Here is a 27444-nt window from a genome sequence, read left to right on the forward strand (position 1 = left end):
GGGTCCTTGAGATCTAATGGTGACTACTGTCAACAATACTGTGTTGTATACTTGTGATTCCCGAAAAGGGTAGATTGTAGATGTTCTCCACAGAAGATCCTTAAATTTGAAAAGAAATTAGTTTTTTTTTCTTTTTTTAAAACATTCTTTTATTTTAACTGGAGGCTAATTCCTTTACATTATTGTATTGGTTTTGCCATACATTGACATGTATCAAGGCATTAGCAGCCATTTGAAATTAGTTAGATTCTTAAATTTGGCCAGTAGTTGTACATGTAAGCTGGAATACAGTACTGAAATACAGCATTTACTAAATTGTCCATACCCTCGGAGAAAATGTTTAGAATTGGAAGATATATATAATTCAATTTTAAAATTAGCAATCACCTCTAGAGATAATGGTGTGACATTTTGATGAATATCTTCCCTATTTTCTAGACCATTATATATAAATACATAGTCTTTCCAAACTTTACAGTTTGATAACTGAACAACAGTATCACTTGATTACTATTAAAGTTGAACTTTTTTGTTTGTTTGTTCTTGGGCCAATAGTATTTCTTTTGTGAATAACCTATCAATGTTTTGCTCATTTTCTGTTGAAATATTTACTTTTTTCTTTCTTATTTATCAAAGATATTTACGTATTAATCTTTTGTCATATGTGTTAAAACACTCCTCTGCCCACTGTTTACTTTTACTTTTAACTTTGTTTATGGTTCTACTTTCTGTACAAAAGTTTGAAATGTCCATGAAGTCAAGTGAATCAGTCTATTCTTCCTCTATGACTGCTTTTGGAGCATTTGTACATTGGCTCTTGGTTTTCCTCTGTTTTATAGCTGGCATGCTGGGGCAATACAATGTTGGTAACTGCAAAAGTGGTATTTCTCACCCCAAGATGAAGGGTCAACAGAGACACTACTTTATAGCGGCTGAAAAAATTCTTTGGGATTATGCTCCTCAAGGCTATGACAAATTCAGTGGTCTTCCCCTAAAGGCCTCTGGCAGGTAAGCTCTCTTTGCTGATGTTTCTGAGCCTCTCATAAGAGAGGCATCTGTTAGGCTTTTTGCTGTGATCTCATTTGTGTTCCAGGCACTGTTCTCACGAGTACATACTGCATAAATGGCATAATAGCATCATTTAAGGAGCTCTGAGTCCCATAATGTATATGCTGCTGAGAATTGTAGATACAATTGTATATACTGCAGATAACTGCAGAGTATCTCAGAGCTATGGTTTTTCCAATAGTCATGTATGGATGTGAGAGTTGGACTACAAAGAAAGCTGACCACTGAAGAACTGATGCTTTTGAACTGTGTTGTTGGAGAAGACTCTCAAGAGTCCCTTGTACAGCAAGGAGATCTAACCAGTCTATCCTAAATATTCACTGGAAGGACTGATGCTGAAGCTGAAACTCCAATACTTTGGCCACCTGACGTGAAGAAGTGACTCACTAGAAAAGACCCTGATGCTGGGAAAGATTGAAGGTGGGAGGAGAAGGGGACAACAGAGGATAAGATGGTTGGATGGTATCACTGACTCGAAGAACATGAGTTTGAGTAAGCTCCGGGAGTTGGTGATGGACAGGGAAGCCTGGTGTGCTGCTGTCCATGGGGTCACAAAGAGTTGGATACAACTGAGCGACTGAACCGAACTGAACTATTGCTTTAAGATTTGCTGGCAAAATCAAAGCACTGGATTCATGTATTCATCCATCAAACACTTCAGAAGCATCTACGATGTGCAAGCTGCAGCATAAAGTGCCATGAGAGTTACTAAGCTGACAGAGAACAGACTAAGGTCTTCCACGTATTAAGCAGACAATTTTGAAGGGGGAATAAGTCAGGACTCTATTTCAGGGAGATGAAATAGCCAAGGAAGGTTACCTTTTTTGGTTCAAGGACAGCCTGATATAAGTGAAGCCCCTTCTGCCCAGACTTCATATTCCTCCCTGTCCAGTACAATGCCACTTTCCCCCTTCAAAATCTAACTCTACTGTAACTTCTTAAGTAAAGTCTCACTGACACCTGAATAATTTTCTCTGGGCTTCCATAGCATGTAATATTTTTCAAATTGAATCTAACAATTTATTAAGTGGATGAAGACCCCTGTGACGTTTATTCTAGGATCATATGCCAATATGTCTGGGAAAGCATTACAAAAAATACAGTATGATAACAAGTATTGCTCTTACCCTATAATCCTTTTCATGTTTGAGGGAATGTTTAAAAAATTGTCTTTATGATCAATAAGATTCCTTTTGCTTCTTTCATTATAAATTTCATTCATTCTTCCACCAAAGTGATAACATTTAACCTTGCCTAAAGAATTTGTGTGGACCACCTATGAAAAACTCTTTGATATCAACATTCCCTATTGACTAGCATTTTCCCATAAACAGAATAGTGAAAATTAACATTGAGAATTATGTCTTAGAAGCCTTCCAAAATTAGAAAGCACCTTATAAAATATGAAATATCAAGCTATATTCAATGGATATTTAGTGTAATATGTGAAAACACTATGTACTAAGTGACATGAGAGATGCAGGAAGGTCTAAGATAATGTCCCCGATCTCAGGTACAGAAAGAAGCTGAATATACAGGAGAAGAGAAGTGACTTTGCAAGTTACAAATAAGATTAAGATGAGCTGTCCAGACAGTGAGTTCTCTGGGCATTTAGAGAGAGTGAAGACAGCCAGAAATACATCACAAAAGAAGGGAAACTAAGGTAGACTCTTTTGAATGATAGAATTTATGCAAGTGAATTTGAAAGAGAGGGAAATTTTAGATGCAGGGGTTACTGCAAAGCATCTGCCATAAAGCAGAGTGACGAGAGCAGAGTGAATGACAGGTGAGGGGTTTGCGTGGGGCGTGAGCACTTCCACAGAGCAGTGGAGAGAGGGCCGGAGCAAACCGGATGTCCTCTGCAGAGGTCCTCCAGTCTGTCTGAGCTTTACTTGATTGGCAATGGGAGCAACTGGAGATTTTGGAGCAGATAAGATGACAATGAAAATGACTATTTTAAAGGTTTTGGAGTATCAGTGCGTATGCTGAGAAAAAAACTCAAGGGAGCCAATGTGAGATAGAGGATGCTGCACAGATAGATAGGAGGCTGATACTATGGTCTAAACACAAGGCGAGGAGCACACGCATGCAGTGTGGTTGTGGGAAGAAAGGAAAGGAAAAGATGAAATAAAGGTGAAGAAAAGGAAGGTTACACAGTCAGGATGAACAAGATAAGAGGAAGAGGCAGAAGAAGAAGACACAGCCGGCATGTCTGCAAGAGCGGTGGTACCAGTGACAGAAGCAGAGGAGGGATAGTACTCGTTGGAAGTTATGTTATTGTAATTCACAAGTTTGAAATGTGGTATTTCGTGTATATAGTTTATATGGTAACTCCACTGATTAACCTACTCGATTCACTAGATACTCCATTCCTTAATCATGCCAGATATCAGAGCTTACTATTTGCAGAGACTATTCATAGTGACGTCAGCAAGAGAGAGAGGGATGCTCATTCTGCAGAGAAAACAGTTAGCTCTTTGTTACTTTGTAGGACGCCATCTGGGACTCCAATATTGGTAAGTAAGGAGTTTACCTGTGCCTCCTTCGGTTGCTGGACCTCTGGGGAAGAAAGTACAATGGCTAAGAGAGAAATGAGCTTGAGCAGCAAACAGCTTCTGAAGACTTTTAAGGCTGGTTGACTATTTCTGGGAACTTGGCTGAAGACTGTGCTATCTTTTCTGGGGAGATGGGTGGATGAATGGGCTAGAGACAATACAATAAAGCTCCATAATTAAGGCATTTAATTATGGATGTGCAGAGGTGTATTCCCAGTCAACTCCCTTCTCTTTCCACAGTGACTCTGAGCTCTACTTCACACAAGGCGACAACAGAATAGGAGGGAAATACTGGAAGGCTCGGTACACAGAGTATGTTGATGCAACTTTTACTCGAAGAAAGAGATTCTCTGAGGCAGAAGCCCACCTTGGAATTCTGGGTACAGTGAAATATCTGTCACATTTGGAACGAGGGAGATGTTTCAGTGGGACGTGTAATCTAATAGGGAGTGACTCTTCTGCTCCCATTCACTTCTCTGTCTCTTTTCATCTCTTCTCCCTCCTCTTTCAACATTTCTCAGGTCCCGTCATCAAGGCAGAGGTGGGTGACACTCTATTAGTGACATTTGCCCACAAAGCTGACAAGGTCTACAGTATTTTGCCCCATGGTGTGATCTATGACAAAGCTTCTGATGCAGCCCCAAACGTAGATGGTAAGTCCTAGTGTGTGCCTTGGGAGGATCCTGGGCCCTTTACTTGGCAGCCCTTTGAGCTTGAGCAGCTATTTCAACTTTCTGAACCTTACTGTTCTCCTCTCTCAAGTACAGAGAATGATGCTCACCTCACAGGGCTTTGGGAAGGGATAGATGGGCTTCCTTGGTGGCTCAGACAGTAAAGAATCTGCCTGCCATGCAGGAGACCTGGGTTCAATCCGAGGGTCAGGAAAATCCCCTGGGGAAGAGAATGGCTATCCATTCCAGTATTCTTTCGTGGAGAATTCCATAGATAGGGGAGCCTGGGGGTCGCTACATACAGTCCATGGGGTCGCAAAGAGTCGGACACAACTGAGCGACTCTCACTTCAGACAGAATTCAGGACAGGGACTGGCGCACAGTAGATACTTAGGAAATGTTAATGCCATTCCTTTACTCTCAGTCACATAATGAATCTCAAAGTGGGTTACTTTCACTGTCTCACTCCTCTAAGATGGAGAGTTTTCTGCTGCAGTTGCATGGGATTCTCTGGGTAAGGCTAAGGGGAAAATCTGATTTCCGACATTTTGTTGAAATGAAACTCTTACACATGGGCTTTGCTTTGTCTCTATGCGCAGATATTTATTTAAAACTTTTGTGGGCTTAACATCATATATGTATCCCCCAGTCACAGAGTATGTAGCACAGGCTGTCTACATGTAAGAAGAGCAGCTTCTACCCAGTGGCTGCGGAACTATACTTCCATTCATAATACTGTTCTTGGGAAATCCTGGCTGTGTGGGAAGCCTTTCTCATTGCTATAGCAGACACCATGACTTCTGAGATACTTCTTTATTCCCAAGTATGAGGCTGGTCCCAGTCCAGAGCAGGCTTTGCAGTGCTGGGGAGGGAACAGAGAAGGAAAGGATGGAGGCAGTATTCCCCAGTTCCCTAGTCTTCCCCACCCTGTACCCCCTGCCTGCTGCAGCAACGTCTCCTGTGCCCTCATTCTCTTCCTTGGTCAAAATGCTCACGATGACTTTTGCAGAAAGAACCGTAATGACAGCTGAAACCTGTTGTATATCTCAGAAAACTTACTGCATACCTGTTTGCAAGCCCTGGACAAAATGCAGGAAGCCTCTGACCTCAGTCTAGTTGAAGAGATTCAATGTGTTCATTTGACAATACAATGTGAAGGTCAAGTACAAAGTCTTTGGAATCAGCCCTGGGTTTAATCCCAGATCTTCCATTTACCAGCTTTGTTACCTTGTGCCTTTGCTTACCTCCTCTAACTTGGAGTTATTTGGGTTATTTCCTAGTTCAACCTTCTAGATTTAAAACTCTGTAAAGGTAGGTCTCTTGTTTAACTTCTTGGGGTATCCTCTGAACGGCTAAATATAGTAAATTCCACATCATAGAAGGTATTAAATGATATTTTATGGATTTACATTTATATATAAATGGGTAATTATCAGTCTTTAAGATAATTTAAAGACAATTATCACTCTTTTAATATTTGCTAAACTTGAGATTTGAGTAAGAAGTAGTATCTATGAAGATATTAAGTATAAACTGTGAAGAAGATAGTCCTTTGATATATAAGCATCTATCTCGTAAAACAGCAGATGGTGGCACTTACCTCTGATAGCATACAGTGGAAACAACTGTCCTTCCACAAAGCACATCATCAGAGACGCATCCTGAGCTGGAAGACCCAGTCTGACAAGTTTCTCATTCCTGGCTGTTGCTTTGAATAGCTGTTTTACTTGTCTCCGCAGGATTTCTGAAGCCAGGGGCACATGTTAAGCCAGGTGAGATCTTCACATACAGGTGGACGGTGCCTGAAAGTGTTGGCCCAACAGCTGATGACCCACCCTGTCTGACTTATCTTTACTTCTCAGCGGTTGAACCAATCAAGGACACGAGCTCTGGCCTTGTAGGGCCTTTGCTAGTCTGTAAAAGGGGCGTTCTCAATGCTGATGCAACACAGGTAGGCCTCAAAGGTCGCCGGGCTCACAGGGTTGTCTGTGAGGGAGGTCAGGACTGTGGCCTAGAGAGTGAATAGTAATCGTCCATTACAAAAAGGTGAATTTTTTCCTCAGTGCTACTTCTACATAATGAGGATTTTATTTTATTTTTCATAAATTTAAGATGCAAATTTTAAGTTAATTTTACTGTAAATTGAAGACCTGAAAGTTACTGATGCCTATGCAGAAAGCCAGGATCTCTGCTTGTTTGGCTGGAATTTGGTGACTCTTTCCCTGGGCATTGCTTTGATTCTAGAATCTCCGGAGACCTATATAGAATGTAAATTAGGATATTTGGGGGGCAGGGGGCAAATTTTCTCAAGGGCTTCCCAGGTGGTGCTAGTGATACAGAATCTGCCTGCTAATGCAGGTAGACACAAGAGTTGCAGGTTAGATCCCTGAGTCAGGAAGATCCCCCGGAGGAGGGCATGGTAACCCACACCACTATTCTTGCCTGCAAAATCCCATAGACAGAGAAGCCTGGCAGGCTGCAGTCCATATGGTTGCACAGAGTCGGACAAGACTGACGCAACTTAGCGCGCATGCAATTTTCTCAAATTTGCCTACACATTAGACTTACCTGTCCCCCCACCTATAAAAAAAAAACCTGGAGCCCTTTTAGACATCCTTTATTTGGGTGTTTCAGACCAATTAAGTCAGAATCTCCAGGTGATTCCAATGTGCAACCAAGTTTGAGAATCACTGTAGCTCACCACTATAATCTAGGAGTTAATCACTATGACCAAAGAAACAAGAAAACAAGTAGATATTTTGTTGCAAGTCCCAATTTAGAGGCTTTAGATTAAGCCACACTGATTGCGGTGGCAAAGCATAGCATTTCAAGCTATATCTACATGATATTAAACACACTGATAGAAAGAGGGAAAGTCAGCAACTTAATCATTTTGAATTACTTTACCAATCAGAAATAGCAGGCTATTTGTTTAAATGGTATATTTTATATTTGGCATTAATCCTAGTTTTGTAGAAAAGAAGAACCATTAGGATGTATATATATATAGAAAGAAAATTATGATAAGGAGCAGGCCCACATGACTATGGAGGATGACAAGTTTCAAGATATGCAGGGCGAGTCACAGAAAGAGACTCAGGAGACCCAAAAGGGCAGCAGGGTCTTGAAAGGAAGAGGCTGTGTTTGAGTTTGAATTCAAAGGCAAGCAAAAGATGATGTTCCACTTCAAAGGCAAGAAGAATCCCCTTTTACTTGTGAGAGGGTCAGATTTTTTGTTGTTCTCTTAAGGCCTTCAAATGACTGGATGAGGCTCCCCCACACTAGGGAGGGCAATCTTCTTCACTTAGTTGCTGAATCAAATGTTAATCTCATCCAAGCACACCCTTATGGAAATATCTAGAAATATGTTTGACCAAATATCTGGGCACCCGAACAAGTTGACACAAAGTTAATGACTACACAGGGTCCTATACCTACCTTCTAGCCTCCTCCTGGGCTAATTTCCCCTTTCACAGACCCAGTTGCCGTACAGATGACTCGGATGATGAGGCTCTCCGACCAAATCCCTCTCAGTGGTTCCTTCTCATCCTGTGGACAAACACGGCCACGGTTAATAACAGTTAACACCAGGCACTTAGTATTTGCTAGAGGATGCGTCAAATATAGTATCAAATTTAGCCCTCCAGAAAATATGAAGTAGGGACAACTCATATCCTCATTTTGCAAATGAGGGAAATAGGACTTGGAGAAGACAAGTCATTTCTCTCGGTTGTCATAACATGTAAGCAGAATGGCACTAGAACCCAATATCTTTCCAAATATATTTGATCCCTTATTCCGCCTCCAGTTTTAATATTTTATCTTGAAAAATCTTAGGCCTACATTGTTTCTTTCCATAGCCCATGATCTAAAACTATTGCCTTCTAAAACGCCATGTGATAAAAGCAGTAAGTGTCCATAAGGTATAGGAAGAACGTAAAGCAAAGAATACCTTACCTTCAATGAGGAGTTAAGAAAGCATCACAGAGCTGGGACAGCTAAGCTGCCCCTTGAAGTTGGATTCGGGTGGCAGACCATCAGTGTTAAGGGAGAACACGCATCAAGGTCAGAGGCCTGCTGAACACAGCAAGTTCAGATTGCTGCAAGGATCTTGGGCTTGCTTTGGTTCAGGTGTCAGGAGGGAACGGCCAAGAGATGAGGCTGAAAAGGTAGGCAGGGACCAATCACTGTGAATTACATTGTATTGTCCATATTGAGAAGGAGAGAGATGTGATCCGATGGCACTGGTGAGGGTCCCTCTGGAGTAGACGACAGGATGAAGCGTAGATTGAGAGGGAGTCCGTTAGAGGTGGGAAGATGGTTGAGAGACAGAAAACACAGTACTTCTCTGGTTCAGCTTTAAAGAAGAGTAGATTTTGACAATTCAGTATGCTTTGTGGTCAGTAATATTCAAATAGATGGTTTAGGAATATCCACAATGGGAATTAGTCCTTCATCATCAACTCAATATCATTTAGCAAAGCCATGAATTACTTGAATTCATTATCTCACTCAAAAACATGTATTAAGTGCCTAGTTTTCCAGGCATTTTTGTTGGAACTGGGAATACAGAGAGATACCCAAAACTTCCCTACCCTATCAAAGCCTACATTACAGTGGGACAGCAGTCACACATTTAAGTGCATACATAAACTATTTTAGGTGGAGATTAGTGCTATGAAGAAGAGTGGAGTGTGGAAAGGTGAGTGAGTTTGCAGGCAGGAGAGAAGATGAGGGACTTTTAGCTAGGTTGGGGCAAGGGCACTCCGGGGAGGTGATATTGGTGCAGGGAATGGAAGGGAATAAGGGAGGGAGCCAGGCAAGACCTAGGAGAACCTTCTAGACAATGGGAACAGCATGTGAAAAGGTCTTGAGGCAGGAATGAAGTAGGTGTGTTCACAGAAGAGCAAAAGACCAGGGTGGCTGGAGTGAGCTAGGGTGTGAATACAAGGAGATGAGGTCAGAGAGGCCGAGGGCAGGACACGGAGTTGAAAGTGACAAAAAGAGCATGGTGCCTGAGAACAGGAGAACCGCAGATTAGGAAAACTTCTGAACAGGGACTTACTTCCTCTGAGGAGGTCACATGGGGAGGGAAAAGGATATAATGAGGAAGATGAATTTATTGGGTGTAGAATGAATTGATCGGAATCTTGATTTCCAAAATGATCCAGCAAATCTGTGGCTGATGTTGATCCTCATTTACTTTGTGTTACTTCGTGTTAACTTTGAAAGCAAAGTAGAGCTAAGAAGTCCTCCAAGCATTCATTCATTTCTTTCTTCTCTGTAGAAAGGAATAGACAAGGAATTTTACCTACTAATCACAGTCTTTGATGAGAATCTGAGCAGGTATCTTGATGAAAATATTCAGAAGTTTACCTGGCATCCCTCCAGCATTGACAAGGAGGACAAAGAATTTGTGAAGTCCAACCGAATGCACGGTATGAAAAATTGTTTCCTCTTGTAAAGTCAAATCATAATCACATTTGAAGTGAAAATGTGTGGAATGCTTTAATTATCTTAAGCTTGGTTTCTTGGGTATTGTCCTTGGTCATGACTGAAATATGTTGTGGCTTCAGCCTCACAAGGCATGGTGAAACTTCTCCATCTCAAGAGATGTGAAACTTAATTAATACTTCTAAAGCACTTCATCAGCTTTAGATAAAATAATACAAAATCTGAACTAGCAAAGGTCACAGTACATAATAAACATAGAAAATTACTGTTATATATCTGTGGGTGTATATACAGATATATATATACAGATATATATATATATATACATAATTTCATCCCAGAGCAACAGAATACACATTCTTTTCAAGTGCAAAGAGAACATTCTCCAGGATAGATTATACGCTAAGTCACTAAACAAGCCTCTGTAAATTTAAGAAAACTGAAAACACATCAAGCACCTTTTTTGAAAACAATACTATATAAGACTGGAAATTAACTTTGAGAAAAAAACTACGAAAAAAAACACAACAGGTGAAGGCTGAACAATATACTACTAAACAACCAATGCATCACTGAAGAAATCAAACAGGAAATGAAAAAATACCTAGAGATAAATGCAAATGAAAACATGACAATCCAAAACTTATGAGATAGCAAAAACAGTTCTAAAACAGAATTTAATAGCTTACTTCAGGAAAAAAGAAAAATTTCAAATAAAACCAGAAATAAGTGAATAGAGACAAAAATAGAAAGGATGAATGAAATTAAAAGCTGGTTCTTTGAAAAGTTAAATAAAACTGATAAATTTTTAACCAGATTCATCAAGAAAAAAAAATGGAGAGGACCCAGATCAATAAAATCAGAAATGAAAAAGGAGAGGTTACAAAAGACACCACAGAAATATAAAGGATCATAAAAGACTACTACAAGCATCTATTTGCCAATAAATGGACAACCTGGAAGACAGGGACAAATCTTTAGAAGTGTACAATCTACTAAGACTGAATCAGGAAGAAATAGAAAATATGAATAGACCACTTATCAGTAAAGAAATTGAGTCAGTAATTTAAAAACTCCCAGCAAACAAAAATCCAGGATCAGATGACTTCACCATATGGTAGAATTGGAATTCTACCGAATATTTAGAGAAGAGTTAACACCTACATTTTAAAACTATTCCAAATAATTGCAGAGGAAAAAATGCTTCCAAACTCATTCTATGAGTCCACCATCACCCTGATACCAAAACCAGACAAAAGTATCACACAGAAAAAGGAAAATTACCGGCCAATATCACTGGTGAACATAGATGCAAAAATCCCCAACAAAATATTAACCAACTGAATCTAATAATGCATTAAAAGGATAATGTACGATGATCAAGTAGAATTATCTCAGGGATGCAAGGATTTTTTAATACCCACAAAACAATCAATGTGGTCTACCACATTAACACGCTGAAGAGTAAAAACAGTATGGTCCTCTCAATAGATCCAGAAAAAGCTTTTGACAAAGTTCACCACCCATTTTTGATAAAAAATTCTCCAGAAAGTGGGCATAGAGGGAACATACCTTAATATAATAAAAGCCAACTGTGACAAATCCACAGCCAACATTATACTCAATGGTGAAAAGCGGAAAGCAGGTCCTCTAAGATTAGGAACAAGACAAGGATACCCACTCTTGCCAATTTTATTCAACGTAATGATGGAAGTCTAAGTCACAGTAATCCAAAGAAAAGGACATAAGTCATCCAAATTGGAAAGGGAGAAGTAAAACTATTACTGTTTTCAGGTGGCATACAATACACAGAAAATCCTAATGAAGTCACCAGAAAACTACTAGAGCTCATCAATGAATTTAGTAAGGTTGCAAAATACAAAATTAATATACAGAGATCTGTTGCATTTATACACACTAACAGTGCATTATAAGAAAGAGAAATTAAGAAGACAATCTCACTTACCATCTCATCAAAAAGAATAAAAGACCTGGGAATAAACCTATCTTGAGAGGCAAAGGACTTGTACTCAGAAAACTATATGACATTGATGAAGGAAACTGAAGATGGAAAAGACGAAAACAGATGACAAAGATATACTGTGATCTTGGATAGGAAGAATCAATATTTTTGTTTGTTTGTTTTTGGTTTTTTGTTTTCAGTTTTATTTATTTTTTTACTTTACAATATTGTATTGGTTTTGCCATGCATTGACATGAATCTGCCCCGGGTATACATGTGTTCCCCATCTTGAACCCCACTCCTATCTCCCTCCGCATCCCATCCCTCTGGGTCATCCCAGTGCACCAGTCCTGAGCATCCTGTATCATGCATCAAACCTGGACTGGCGATTCGTTTCACATATGATAATATACATGTTTCAATGCCATTCTCCCATATCATCCCACCCTTGCCTTCTCCCACAGAGTCCAAAAGACTGTTCTATACATCTGTGTCTCTTTTGCTGTCTTGCATACAGGGTTATCATTACCATCTTTCTAAATTCCATATATATACTTTAGTATCCTGTATTGGTGTTTTCTTTCTGGCTTACTTCACTCTGTATAATAGGCTTCAGTTTCATCCCTCATTAGAACTGCTTCAAATGTATTCTTTTTAATTGCTGAGTAATATTCCATTGTGTATATGTACCACAATTTTCTTATCCATTTTTCTGCCGATGGACATCTCGGTTGCTTCCATGTCCTGGCTATTATAAACAGTGCTGTGATGAACATTGGAGTACACGTGGCTCTTTCAATTCTGGTTTCCTCAGAGTGTATGCCCAGCAGTGGGATTGCTGGGTCACATGGCAGTTCTATTTCCAGTTTTTTAAGGCGTCTCCACACTGTTCTCCATAGTGGCAGTACTAGTTTGCATTCCCACCAACAGCGTAAGAGGGTTCCCCTTTCTCCACACCCTCTCCAGCATTTATTGCTTGTAGACTTTTGGATAGCAGCCATTCTGACTGGCGTGAAATGGTACCTCATTATGGTTTTGATTTGCATTTCTCTGATAATGAGTGATATTGAGCATCTTTTCATGTGTTTGTTAGACATCGGTATGTCTTCTTTGGAGAAATGTCTGTTTAGTTCTTTGGCCCACTTTTTGATTGGGTCGTTTATTTTTCTGGATTGAGCTGCAGGAGTTGCTTGTCTATTTTTGAGATTGATTCTTTGTCAGTTGCTTCGTTTGCTATTATTTTCTCCCATTCTGAAGGCTGTCTTTTCACCTTGCTTATAGTTTCCTTTGTTGTGCAGAAGCTTTTAATTTTAATTAGATCCCATTTGCTTATTTTTGCTTTTACTTCCAATATTCTGGGAGGTGGGTCATGGAGGATCCTTCTGTGATTTATGTCCGAGAGTGTTTTGCCTATGTTCTCCTCTAGGAGTTTTATAGTTTCTGGTCTTACATTTAGATCTTTAATCCATTTTGAGTTTATTTTTGTGTATGGTGTTATAAAATGATCTAGTTTCATTCTTTTCCAAGTGGTTGACCAGTTTTCCCAGCACCACTTGTTAAAGAGATTGTCTTTTCTCCATTGTATATTCTTGCCTCCTTTGTCAAAGGTAAGGTGTCCATAGGTGCGTGGATTTATCTCTGGGCTTTCTATTCTGTTCCTTTGATCTATATTTCTGTCTTTGTGCCAGTTCCATACTGTCTTGATGACTGTGGCTTTGTAGTAGAGACTGAAGTCCGGCAGGTTGATTCTCCCAGTTCCATTCGTCTTTCTCAAGATTGCTTTGGCTATTTGACGTGTATTTTTGTATTTCCATACAAATTAAAGCGTCTGCCTCCAATGCAGGAGACCCGGGTTCGATCCCTGGGTCGGGAAGATCCCCTGGAGAAGGAAACGGTAACCCACTCCAGTATTCTTGCCTGGAGAATCCCATGGACGGAGAAGCCTGGTAGGCTACAGTCCACCGGGTCGCAAAGAGTCAGACACGACTGAGTGACGGAATGGAAATGGATACAAATTGTGAAATTATTTGTTCTAGTTCTGTGAAAAATACCGTTGGTAGCTTGATAGGGATTGCATTGAATCTATAGATTGCTTTGGGTAGTATACTCATTTTTACTATATTGAAGGAATCAATATTTTTAAATGACCGTTTTGCTCAAGGCAATCTACAGATTCAATGCAATCTCTATCAAAATATCAAGGGCATTTTTCACAGAACTAAAACAAATAATTTTAGAATTTGTATAGACATACAGAAGACCCCAAAAAGCCAAACGAATCTTGAGAAAGAACAGAGCTGAAGGACTCAATGCTGCCTGACTGCAGATAATCAAGGGGCTTCCTGGGTGCTAGTGGTAAAGAATCTGCCTGCCAATGCAGGAGACATAAGGGACACAGCATTCGATCCCTGGGTTGGGAAGATTCCCAGAGGAGGGTAAAGCAATTTACTCCAGTATTCTTGCCTGGAGAATCCCATGGATAGAGGAGCCTGGAGGGCTACAGTCCATAGGGTCGCAAAGAGTTGGACATGACTGAAGTGGCTTAGCATAGTAATCAAAATAGTTTGGCACTGGCACAAACCCAGACACAGATCAATGGAACAGAATAGGCTAAAAATAAACCCATGTGCTTCTGTAAATTACTCTATGACAAAGGAGGCAAGAATATAGAAAGGAGAAAAGACAGTCTCTACAATAAATGTTTCAGGGAAAACTGGACAACTACATGTAAAAGAATGAAATTAGAAGATTCTCTAACACCAGTATACAAAAATAAAATGAATGAAAGATCTAAATGTAAGACTGGATACTGTGAAATTCGCAGAGAAAAACAGAGGCAGAACACTCTTTGACATAAATCCCAGCAATAGTTTTTTGGATCTGTCTCCTAAAGAAAAAAAAGTAAAAATAAGCAAATGAGATCTAATTAAATTGAAAAGCTTGTGCACAGCAAAGGAAACCATCAACAAAATGAAAAAACAACCTACTGAATGGGAGAAAATGTTTGCAAATGATATGCCTGACAAGAGATTAATAGTCAACAAATATAAGCAACTTGTACAACTCAAGATCAAAGAAACAAACAATATGATTAAAACCAATACAATATTGTAAAGTAATTAGCCTCCAATTAAAATTTTAAGAAAAATGGGGCAGAAGAACTGAAGAGACATTTTTTCCAAAGAGGAAATGCAGATGGACAACCAACAGGCACCTGAAAAGATGCTCAACAACATTGCTCCATCAGAGAAATGCAAATCAAAACCACAATGAGATATCAGCTCACGTCAGAATAGCTATCATCAAAAAGAACACAAACAGCAAATGTTAGAGAGGTTGTGGAGAAAAGGGAACCCTTATACACATTGGTGGAAATGTAAGTTGGTGCAGCCATTGTGAAAAACAAATGGAAGTATCTCAGAAAAATAAAACTAGAACTACCATATGACCCAACAATTTCAGTTCTGGAAACAAAAACCCCAAAACCACTAATTCAAAATGATGCATGCAGCCCAATGTTCATGTATGTATACATACATACATACATATACATATATATATATATAAGGAATAAAACTCAGACATAAAAAGGAATGAAATTCTGCCATCTGCAACAACATGGATGGAACTAGAGAATATTATGCTTAGTGAAATAAGTCAGACAGAGAAAGACAAATATCGTATGCTTTCACTTTATATGTGGAATCTAAAAAATAGAACAAATGAATACACACAACAACAATGAAAAAACAGATTCACAGATACAGAGAACAAACTAATGGTTATCGGTGGGGAGAGGAAAGGGTGAAGGGGTAAGATAAGGCTATGGGATTAAGAAAAAACACTGCTATGAATAAAATAAATAAGCTACAAGGGTATACTATACAACATATGGAAATATTGCCATTATTTTATATTAACTTTAAATGGAGTATAATTTATAAACATATTGAGTCACCATGTTATACACTTAAAACTAATATAATATTATAAATCAAATATGTTTCAATAAAAATTTATTTCAATGGCTAAAGCAAACATGGCAAGATAACAGACCTTGTTTTAAGACCAAGCACAGCATCTATTTATTGCCTTTAAACATTATGAGAAAATAGTGAAATAGCCTTCCCCTTCTCTCCTAAAGAAGTGCAAAAGAATGTCTCTCTTTCTCCCATGGAAGCCTAAAATGTTCAAGGCTCCAAGTGACCCACAGCACCAGCTCAGAATTCTGTGGTCTCAGATGCTCTGTTCCAACTGAACCCCTTCTTGGACCAATGGAAAACAAGGATTAATGCACTTCCAACATCATCTTCTACAACAATAATTTGTTATAACTGAAGACAAAATTTGTTCCCAACCTTTCTAATAGCCCATATAAAGGTAAACTAAGCTATAAATTAGGAAACATAGCAATTCCTTAATGGAAAAGCTAGGGTGCAAAAGGAATCTATATACAGAGAAGCCTATATATAACAGAAAGCAACTTAATGGATCATGTCAAATCCAGTCCCTTGCTGGTTTGGCAATTTGAAATACATCTGTATATTTTAAACCTGCAGAATATGTTATGTTTAAGGCAAAATTCAAGGAAATTATGTATTTAGTTTAAGCTTCACGTTAATCATAAATTAAATTTTGTCTCCCGTCTTGCTTGCATGAGTAGGAGAAAGTTGGCCACAATACCAAAGAGAAAATGCCTTACATGGCATACAGTGTTTGCATTGCTCGTGTTATACAGTCTATGTTCCAATCTGCTTGTTGACTGTATAAATGAATGAATGAATGTTCCAGAAAAAGAGGCTTTTCTGGAGGGGGTGAGGGCATGCCACACAGCTTTGTGGTATCTTAATTCCCTGACCTGGGCCTCCAGCAGTGAGAATGTGGAATCCTAACTGCTGGATCACCAGGGAGTTCCCAGGAAAGAGAAGTGTTAAACTGGAGTTCCTAGGCAACAGAGAATTCTCTACCAGCCAGCCGAGGACTAAATTGTTAGCACGACAATTTACAATGAGATGGAGAGGAGGTCAGAGGGGGGTTCAGGATGGGGAACACATGTACACCCATGGCTGATTCATGTCAACGTATGGCAAAACCACCACAATATTGTCAAGTATTTAGCTTCCAATTAAAATAAATAAATTTAAAAAAATTTACAATGACATCTCTAACATTCAATGGACAAGACAGTTTATTTGCAACAGTATGGTCAAAGATTTCCTTCAGAAAGTGTGATATTCTTCTCAGCAGCTCCAGGCCTTATTGGAACTTCTGCTAATAATTCCAGATATTTGAGTAAAATTACCAAACACCACTCATTCAACAGATAAAGAAACAAAAGGTAATTTTATTTGACAATGAGATTCTAACAGGAGACCATTTACGTGTGTGGTGGATGGGCTGTAGGAGGAGTGGAGTAGGGGGTGTCTCTCTCCGGGACATCAAGCCTGAGACGAGTTAGGCGCAGTCGCCCCTCAGTGTACTCAGTCATAGCAGTCATCCCCCAGAGGGGCGCATGTAGCCGCTGTCAGTGACTTGAGGTTGATGTCAAAGAGAAAAGCAATTTGCACTTCTGGAGGTACAAAGACTTTTCATATCTAAGTGATCATTATTCAAAGTCTTGTCAGTTATTTTACTGAGGTTGGAAAATCAATATTATCATAAGGCAAAATTATTTATTCAAGGACTAATCTCTTAAATAATCATGATGGTGTGATCACTCAGCTACAGCCAGACATCCTGCAATGTGAAGTCAAGTGGGACTTAGAAAGCATCACTATGAACAAAGCTAGTGGAGGTGATCCAATTCCAGTTGAGCTATTTCAAATCCTGAAAGATGATGCAGTGAAAGTGTTGCACTCAATATGCCACCAAATTTGGAAAACACAACAGTGGCCAAAGGACTGGAAAAGGTCAGTTTTCATTCCAATCCCAAAGAAAGGCAATGCCAAAGAATGCTCAAACTACCGCACAATTGCACTCATCTCACACGCTAGTAAAGTCATGCTTAAAATTCTCCAAGCCAGGCTTCAGCAATATGTGAACCGTGAACTTCCAGATGTTCAAGCTGGTTTTAGAAAAGGCAGAGGAACCAGAGATCAAATTGCCAACATCCGCTGGATCATGGCAAAAGCAAGAGAGTTCCAGAAAAACATCTATTTCTGCTTCATTGACTGTGCCAAAGCCTTTGACTGTGTGGATCACAATAAACTGTGGAAAATTCTTCAAGAGATGGGAATCCCAGACCACCTGACCTGCCTCTTGAGAAACCTAGATGCAGGTCAGGAAGCAACAGTTAGAACTGGGCATGGAACAACAGACTGGTTCCAAATAGGAAAAGGAGTACGTCAAGGTTATATATTGTCACCCTGCTTATTTAACTTATATGCAGAGTACATCATGAGGAACGCTGGGCTGGAAGAACCACAAGCTGGAATCAGGGTTGCCGCAAGAAATATCAATAACCTCAGATATGCAGATGACACCACCCTTATGGCAGAAACTGAAAAGGAACTAAAAGCCTCTTGATGAAAGGAAAGAAAAGAGTGAAAAAGTTGGCTTAAAGCTCAACATTCAGAGAACTAAGATCATGGCATCTGGTCCCATCACTTCATGGAAAATAGATGGGGAAACAGTGGAAACAGTGTCAAACTTTATTTTTGGGGGGGCTCCAAAATCACCGCAGATGGTGATTGCAGCCATGAAATTAAAAGACACTTACTCCTTGGAAGCAAAGTTATGACCTACCTAGATAGCATATTAAAAAGCAGAGACATTACTTTGCCAACAAAGGTCCATCTAGTCAAGGCTATGGTTTTTCTACTGGTCATGTATGGATGTGAGAGTTGGACTGTGAAGAAAGTTGAGCGCCGAAGAATTGATGCTTTTGAACTGTGGTGCTGGAGAAGATTCTTGAGAGTCCGTTGGACTGCAAGGAGATCCAACCAGTCCATCCTAAAGGAGATCAGTCCTGGGTGTTCATTGGAGTTCAGTTCAGTTCAGTTGCTCAGTCGTGTCCGACTCTCCGCGACCCCATTCATTGGAGGGACTGATGCTAAACCTGAAACCCCAATACTTTGGCCACCTCATGCGAAGAGTTGACTCACTGGAAAAGAGTCTGATGCTGGGAGAGATTGAGGGCAGGAGAAGGGGATGACAAAGGATGAGATGGCTGGATGGCATCACCGACTCGACGCACATGAGTTTGGGTGAACTCTGGGAGTTGGTGATGGACAGGGAGGCCTGGCGTGCTGTGATTCATGGGGTCGCAAAGAGTCGGACACGACTGAGCAACTGAACTGACTGACTGAACCTCTTAAAACTTGGTGTCCCTTCCCCACTCCTCAAATCCCTCTTCACTGATTTGACATGCAAATATAATGTCAACCAATTGCAAGTCTTTCAAGTGATGCAAGATCCATAAAATCAGTGAAGGGATGTCTGATAACTTCTAGAATGAAATGCAAAGCCATTGGCAAATGAGGATGTGACAGAATTAAATGAATAACTGAGGAAAAGACACTTAACAAGGGAGATGACAGGATAAGAGCCGGAAAAGAAAATGACTTCCATATCAAGAGTTTAAAAAAAAGACTTTGGGGAAATTCATGAAATCTGTAAATATTTTTTCAAGGATGATGCTCTTTATAATCTGCAAACCAAAATATGAAATGAAGGATATGATATAATGCTATCAAATAATTTTGTCAGAAAAAAATTGCTTCAGAAAACAACCTGTTTATTTCTTATTAATTCTTAGAATTCATGTCCTGTGTATACATTGTTATATAGAACAGTTTCACAGTTTTAGTGTATTTTCATTATTTATTATTAATTTCAGTCTCCATTTAAATTTGATATACCACCTGAGTTTTTCCTAGTACTCTTTATTCTCTGATAATAGGATCTTCTGTAAATTTTTAACTTGAACACCACTGCCTCCATATGCACTGATAATCCTCCACTAAGGTGATGTGTTTTCAGCACATCTACAAAATAATAGTGGGCTCTGCTCTCCTTTTCCTTCCATTTAGCTATTAATGGCTATATGAATGGCAACCAGCCAGGCCTAACCATGTGCAAAAAGGATAGAGTCTCCTGGCATCTGATTGGAATGGGCACCGACACGGACATGCATGGAGTTTATTTTCAAGGGAACACCATCCACCTACGAGGGACTCACCGGGACTCTCTGGCGCTGTTTCCGCATGTCTCCACAACGGCATTCATGCAGTCAGACCGTGCAGGTAAACTTGACAGGGCCAGTTCAGGTGACCAGATTCCTATCTTCAGGCAGGTATTCTTAGGGTCTTCCCCCAGAAGAAACTGGTTGAATCTGGGCATTTTGGGGGTGCAGAAGGAAACAGAGCCTTGAGTAGAATCAGAGAATCCTAACTATTGTATTTCAAACACATAATGTGAAGGACAGAGGAAAAGCATCTAATAACATCCAGAAAGCAGAAGCAGGAGTCCTCTAAATGACCTGGCCTCACAAATTCTAGGAGAATGCTGTTGATTTCTATCCATGAACAATTCAGCTCCAAGAAAGAGTACTTTTGTTTGCTTGTTTATTCTCTTTAAACACAAACTTCATTTTAGTTGCTGCTCGGAAGCATCAACCAGACATGAGCAGCCTGGTGGTTGCTTCCAGGTTGTAGATGTGAACTTGTCTCCCCTCTCGAGAGATTGATAGTGGTCTCTTGATGAGTCCAAACAGGGACTTGCCTATTGTCATTCTCTTGGGTGCCCAGAAAGCAAGCTGTGTTGGATCCGGAGTCCATGGAGAGCCCATCGAAGTGCCAGTAACCATCCCTTCTCTTAGAGATTAACAAGTTAATTAGGTCACTGGGGCATTTTAATAAAAGATAAAGAGTAATATTTGGCAACATATGCTCTCTGATGAAAAAGAAGACTAGTAAATGCTGTGGATATTCAACATGTTTCTCCAAACCAACTTTTTCATTGGTCTTAAAATGAAACCAATATGCTACTCAAGAGAAGTACTTGCCTGCTCTGTCTCCTTTATGAATCGGTATTTACTTCTTTCTGTCACACTGGAACTGCATTGTAGATGCCACTCTCTGTCACTGGTTAAGAATTTGAGACTTGAGGGAAAAAAATTCAAAGAGAAAAGCAGATAGAGCTCTTCAAAGCTACTCTTTTCTATTAACAAGTAGTAAATATGACTTACGTCACCTCTTTACACATTAAACATTTCTACCTGAGACAAATCTAAAATTTTAAGTCATCAAAGAAGTATATAGAAAACATATGGACCCTGGGAGCCACCTAACCCCGCCTCAACATTCACTTCTGGTTGCTGTGAGTGTAAATGCATCTTTTCTCCATGATTTAGTTATCTGTTTGAGAGAGGAAAAGTCTCCATGACTTACCTACCAAATAAAATACATCGATTAAAAATAAATAAAAGCAAAAAAAAAAGAGGCTTGAGCTTCAAAACATTTGCCAAAGAACTGCCTCAGACTAGGAGCTCCATCCTTGCCTTGTAAGCTTCTAGTATTCAACCTTTCTATGTTAATTGATCGATCAATTATGAATCACCCCAAGGGATGCCTTTGGAACAATTACTTTTAAAAAATTCACTCTCCAAGACCAAAAAGGGGACAAGAGGGAAACAGCCAAATAGTTTTAATCCATAGAAAGAGCATTCAAAGCTAGAGATGGCTGGAATAATTTTAGGGACATGGTTACTTACTCATGGGCCCTCCAGGCTTCTAAAGAGCTACATGACAATGCTTTCCCGTTTATGTTTGGCAGTGAGTATAAATCAGCGAGTGCTGAAAAGCTGAGTCATTTCACCTATTGCCGCCCCACCCTCTAAGCTGAAAGGAGTGCCCAAACATGGGTAGAGTAGCCTGTCAGCTGGAAGTCAGACATTTCCTCTTTGATCTTTCCTTTTTAAAACCACTTTGTTGATGTATGACTGAAACACAAAAAGCTGTATATTTAATACATGTAAATTGATGAGTGTGGAAATGGTATGCATCTGTGAACATATCACCATAATCAAGGCTTTAAGCGCCTCTTTATTCTTAGAAAAGAAAATTCTTCCTCTGTTGAAGGGATGATGAGCATACAAATAGTGGGCTGCCTGGAGACCAGCACAGGCAGGGGAAGGTCTGGCCACCTCTGTTGTCCGAAGAGTCTTCTCTTTGTTTTTACAGAGGGTCACTGTTTCTGCCTGAGCGTGCTAGGGTACCCTATGAACCAATGGTTTGGGCTCATCCGGAAGGGATAATTTGGGAATATTTAGACATGATAGATGCTATCTCTGTGCACTGAAGATAGTTAATGAGACCCACACTCTCATTCACCTCTGAGAACAGAGTCAGCTAGAGGAGATTTGTTGATCCAATAATTTCCCTGAGTTAACATCTTCCAATAATTTGATTTTGTATGATGATTTTATGGTGAATTTAATTAAAATATGCATATCTGATGCCAAGGCATCTAGAAAATTCAGCTTAAAAAATCATATGGTTCTCAGTCAGATATGATGGTTGCTGTTTCTGTTTCCTTTTCATCTGGCATGATGTAGACCTACCACTGGAAATGAGACCCTCCTCTGCTCAAGGGCTTAATGAAAAACATACATTTAGCTTTAAGAGTAATAGTTTATTTGTATATTGCACCTTATAGCTTATGAAAACCTTTAGGGCAAAAGCCATGACTTCAGAGGATTGACCTAATTTGAACTTTGTCTAGGCAAGTAATTAGTTCCTTTAAACTGGGCTGGGAGAAGATACATATCAATGATTTTTCCAGGAGTGACTATCCTCTTATAGGTGTGTACAATAGGGGAGACCCAGAGAAATCATTTCTTGGCAGCAACTTTACAAGTTTCTTTTTGTTTTTGGACATGACAGATGAGTGTCAGATGGTATTTTCCCCCATACGTAAATATATTTACAAGTAATTTATTCCTCTTAGGGTCTTATTTTTAAATGCTATAGAAGGTTGATATCTTAAAAATCCACCTGACCGGTTATTTTGTAATAATTACGGAGGTTTTCTAGCAAACCAAAAGCAAACGCTCAAGCATCGCTCTGAACGCCAAGCCATTTCTCTTCCAGGCGTCTTCAGGGTCTTTGGCTCCACCCTGCACCACTTGGCGAGAGGCATGCATCAGATATATGAGGTCAGGAGCTGCGGCAATAAGGACCCTCCTGAACAGCCCTATGGGATGATAAGAACCTTTTACATCGCCGCTGAAGAGGTAGAATGGGATTATGCCCCTAACAAGAACTGGGAGTTCGAAAAGCAGCACTTGGACGCAGGAGGGGAAAGGTACCACAGGCCGAGCCGCCGCCGTCTCCGGGGTGGGTTCGCACACGGGCGTGGACGTTCGGCAAACGCGGAACCTAAAAGGGCCCGGGTGCTGTCTGCCCAGTCCTGGCGGACAGACATGTCACCCAGGAACACGAAAGCCTAGGGAAGTCGCCGGCCCCCTCCGAGGGAGCGGTCTGAAGCCAGTGTGGTCCCCGAGAGGCTGGCGGGCCCCGCGCGTGGCTCTGAGCGAGCGCGGGGCAGGTCAGCGCAGGGGCTCGCCTCCCGGGGACCTGGGGGACGCGGTGTGGAGACGCAGGGCCGCTGCGCAGAGCTGGGGGGCGCTGTAGATGGGCGGGGTGGGGAAAGCGGGGCGCTGCAGATGGGTGGGGTGGGGAAAGCGGGGCGCTGCAGATGGGCGGGGTGGGGGGCCGCCGGCGGTCACTGTCCGCCGGGACACCCGAGGGGCGGGGAAAGCGGAGAGCCCTGGGCTGGGCAGGAAGGGCAGGTCCCCTTGTTGGCCTGGTCCCCAGAGCGTCCGCGAGGCTGGCCCTCCTGTGGAGCCGCTGCCCGTGCAGAACACAGAGGAATCCGCGGGCTCGAGGACCTCGCGCGCTGCTGAGCACGGGTGCCCTCCGGCCAGGCTTTCAGGACTGAACTGTCTGGAGGGCAGGCCAGCAGGCCTCCTCCCTGGGGTTAGCAGCTTCTGCCTGGGTGGCACCGCCCCATGTATGCAGGTGAGGGCTGGTTCACTCAGTCACTGGCAGAGGTGGAGTTGAACACTGACCTTTTTGAAGGACAAATCCGTGTTCTCATCACCATGCCATGCTGACGTTCATGCCCTGTACCTCTTTGATATGTATTATCACACTTCCCTTGCCCTCTGTTCCCCAGCCCTCATGCACCTTCTGTGGTTATGACCCCCACCAACTCCTCTACACCAGCTATTAGGAATCATAGCCTGTTCTGTTTTTCTTACTCGGTCTGTTTTGAGGGTTCAGGCTCATGGAAAGAGTATAATGGTGCCACCTTGTGGATAAATGAAGAAACAAAATCACTCCTCAGTTTTAAAAGATTTGCCTCAAGGGTAGGATGATTTAAAATTCATTCAAAGATTCACCAGGTTTCCCTGGTAGCTCAGCTGGTAAAGAACCCACCTGCAATGCAGGACACCCTGGTTCAATCCCTGGGTTGGGAAGATCCGCTGGAGAAGGGGTAGGCTACCCACTCCAGTATTCTTGGGCTTCCCTGGTGGCTCAGACAGTAAAGAATACGCCTGCAATGTGGGAGACCTGGGTTTGATCCCTTGGTTGCGAACATCCCTTGGGAAGGGCTGCTGCTGCTAAGTTGCTTCAGTTGTGTCTGACTCTGTGCAACCCCATAGACGGCAGCCCACCAGGTTCCCCCGTCCCTGGGATTCTCCAAGCAAGAACACTGGAGTGGGTTGCCATTTCCTTCTCCTATGCACGCATGCATGCTTGCTAAGTCACTTCAGTCGTGTTTGACTCTGTGCGACCCTATGGACAGCAGCTCTCCAAGCTCCTCTGTCCACAGGATTCTCCAGGCAAGAATACTGGAGTGGGTTGCCTGGATGGGTAGCCCTTCCCAGGGAGAAGGAAATGGCAACCCACTCCAGTGTTCTTGCCTGGAGAATCCTGTGGACAGAGGAGCCTGGTGAGTTACAGTCCATAGGGTCGAAAAGAGCAGAACCTACTGAAGAGACTTTGCACGCACGCATATGCGCCATACACAACCCACAGACTTTCTTGAGATCTTTACCGTGGAGAAACATAGCAGGGTACAGAACAACATATGGAATCTGAAGGAATGCACGGTGGTGGGGTGTGCATGTGCATGGGTGAACATGTTCCTGAGGTTGGTTGGTCCCAGGAGAATGTAATCTCAAAGTGCCTTTAGGAGTCTCTGACTAAGTCTGGCCCTATGCAGCACCCAGCAGGGTTTTGTTTTCTTTTAAATTGAGACTAATTGCTTTACAATGTTGTGTTGGTTTCTGCCCCACATGAATCAGCTGTAAGTATACATATATCGCCTCCCTCTCGAGTCTCCCTCACCGCTCTCTCCCCATCATTGGTGCCTCCAGGCCATCACAGAGCATCAAACTAACCCCCCGTGTTACAGAGCAGCCAGCTGGTTATCTATGCAGCATCAGCTCCCTATTTCACACACGGTGATGTGTATGTGTGTCAGTGACACTCGCTGAATTTGTCCTGCCTTCTCCGTCTCCCATTCGGAGAAGGCAGTGGCACCCCACTCCAGCACTCTTGCCTGGAGAATCCCAGGGACGGGGGAGCCTGGTGGGCTTCCGTCTGTGGGGTCGCACAGAGTTGGACACGACTGAAGCGACTGAGCAGCAGCAGCAGCAGCTCCTTCCCCCATTGCATCCACAAGTCTGTTCTCTGTGTCCCAGCAGGGCTCTAGAGCAGTGGTGCCCAAGAGTGGACCGTAGGCCAATACTGGACTGCCACATCTAAAGCCCCAGAGATGCTTTCAAATGCAGATTCCTGGCCCCACTTCCACAAAGTCTGATGTAAAGGACCAGCTCCCCAGGGATAGCCTGATCAGAGTCAGGTTTCGGAAGCACTACTCCAGTGCCCACACCTCCAAATCATGCAGAAGCACTCAAGGTTTTTCTTCCCTCTAACAACTTTAATTCCTGTTGCTTCTGATTTGCAGACATGGAGATATATTCATGAACCACACTGAAAACTGGATCGGCTCTCAGTACAAGAAAGTGGTTTACAGGGAATACACCAGTGGAGAATTTGTGGAGATCAAAGCTCGACCGCCACAAGAGGAGCATTTGGCACTCCTGGGTATGGCACAGATCACAGCCGTGCACTGCCAGCACACACATACACGCACACACACACCCGGTTAGACATCTTCCCAAGAATGAATGGAAGAACAGAGTAGCCTGACTGCATTCATACAAGGGAGACAGCCTGCTGCCCTCCCATCATCAGGGAGCATGCTGTGTGCTCAGCTCACACAAACAGTAGCATAAGAAGACCAGCAGATGACACACAAGAGGAATCCCTGTCATCCAGGCAGTCTAACCATCACCTGCTGCCATGAAGGTCCTTGGCCACCCCTCTGCTGAGCCAGGAAACTTTCATCTGAAACACCGATGCCTCAGAACAGCAGCCAGAGTGTTTACATGGCTTCTCCAAGGTTCTCAGTCATCCATGGCCACTGCCTTCACAACACACCATGAAAATCATTCTGACAAAAGAGAAACCTTTTACTCGAGAAGCAGTGCTTGGGTGAACACCATGGATTCAGTTCCGGTGGCCCTGACTTCCTGGCCTTCTCAGAACTGACTTCATCTGTCTGATGCCCTGAGCTGCCCATGAGATTGGATAAACTCTTCCTGCTAACCTTCCCCACTTGTCCTCACCTGAGTGTCACCCCATCGTGAAGATGAGATCTTAAAGCAGAGGGCTAATCTAGATGACTTTTCTGTTTTTAAATGTACAAGGCAACTTATATAAATACTAAGGCTTTAATATGTTTCTTATTATCAAAATAATGCATCACACGATTATTAGATTCATAAATTATTAACCGGCCCATCCATCTTCACCATCTGCTAACATCAGTTCCCAAGCTTGGTTTTCATACCAATGAGTCATCTCCCATGGGAACATTCCTTCTTTTGAATCTCTGAATCAGAGAACAGATCTCTGAAGAACGGGTGCTGATTCTGCAGAGGGGGCTGGGCTCAATTTGGTTTGCTCAGGAAAAGGAAACAGACCAGCGACTTCATCAGTCAAGCTCAGCACCACTTCAGTCAGGGGAGCAGAAGGCCCATCTGTCCGTTTGCTGCAGATCAGGGAGAGGCCTGAACCCCAGAAACTGCCAAAGCCCCCGGACAGGCACACTGGTCATCACTGCTCCCTGTGACCCACCAGGCAGTAAACCAGAAGGCATTCACCCCTTCTCACCAAAATAGCACAGCATGTGCAGTTTAAGCGGCAATGAAAATACGTTGATTTTCTTACATGTATGCATATGCCCCATCTATAACTCTATCCCAAAACTACTTTAAAAAACATGCCTAAATTTTTCTTTTCTATTTCTAGCTTTATCATTTTAAAAAAAAACAGTGTGCTTTTCAGACACTGTCTGATTCATACTAAATATTTGTTTTAAAGATAATAGTAGTCCAACAAATTTTAGATTATTTAGGCCTTTATCAGTACAGTCCAGGACTGGTTCCGGGAACTTCACGGGCATCAGAATGCTCAAGTCTCTTGCAGTAAATGGCTTAGTACTGTTGGCCCTCTTATGTCTGCATCCATGAATACCGACAGCCAACTGCATTTCTCAGGAAAGCACTAAAACCACGGTTGAACCAGTGAACAATGGATGTGTGTGGTCAGACTCTCAACTGTGAGTGTATTTCCCTGTGAACACGGTGTGCAGATAC

At 41.7% G+C, this 27444-nt stretch overlaps 1 protein-coding gene and 1 long non-coding RNA gene across 8 annotated transcripts in view; one reads left to right on the plus strand and one right to left on the minus strand.

The window, feature by feature from the left end:
• Positions 1-27444, plus strand: part of LOC129547515 (ferroxidase HEPHL1-like) — a 183985-nt gene that overhangs the window by 77470 nt on the left and 79071 nt on the right. For all 6 annotated transcript variants that reach the window (XM_088832388.1, XM_088832390.1, XM_088832391.1 and 3 more), the window contains 8 exons: positions 840-1008; positions 3864-4003; positions 4145-4276; positions 6034-6245; positions 9582-9732; positions 19742-19954; positions 22802-23015; positions 25689-25828. In XM_088832388.1, the coding sequence (XP_088688514.1) occupies positions 840-1008; positions 3864-4003; positions 4145-4276; positions 6034-6245; positions 9582-9732; positions 19742-19954; positions 22802-23015; positions 25689-25828 (1371 nt within the window). The remainder of the gene's footprint in view (positions 1-839; positions 1009-3863; positions 4004-4144; positions 4277-6033; positions 6246-9581; positions 9733-19741; positions 19955-22801; positions 23016-25688; positions 25829-27444) is intronic.
• LOC148773918 (uncharacterized) lies at positions 4243-20014 on the minus strand. Of its 2 annotated transcripts, XR_016036428.1 has the most exons (5): positions 19891-19973; positions 9671-9899; positions 8252-9575; positions 7733-7843; positions 4243-5156 (listed from the first exon to the last, which is right to left on the minus strand). It is a non-coding gene; the product is annotated as an uncharacterized LOC148773918 (long non-coding RNA). The 2 variants fall into 2 exon arrangements; XR_016036429.1 differs by lacking the exon at positions 9671-9899 and having other exon boundaries at positions 19891-20014.

The sequence above is a fragment of the Moschus berezovskii genome, chromosome 25 (genome assembly GCF_049115385.1).
Source record: "Moschus berezovskii isolate FMDL1 chromosome 25, NW_MosBer_1.0, whole genome shotgun sequence".
Classification (NCBI taxonomy): Eukaryota; Metazoa; Chordata; class Mammalia; order Artiodactyla; family Moschidae; genus Moschus; species Moschus berezovskii.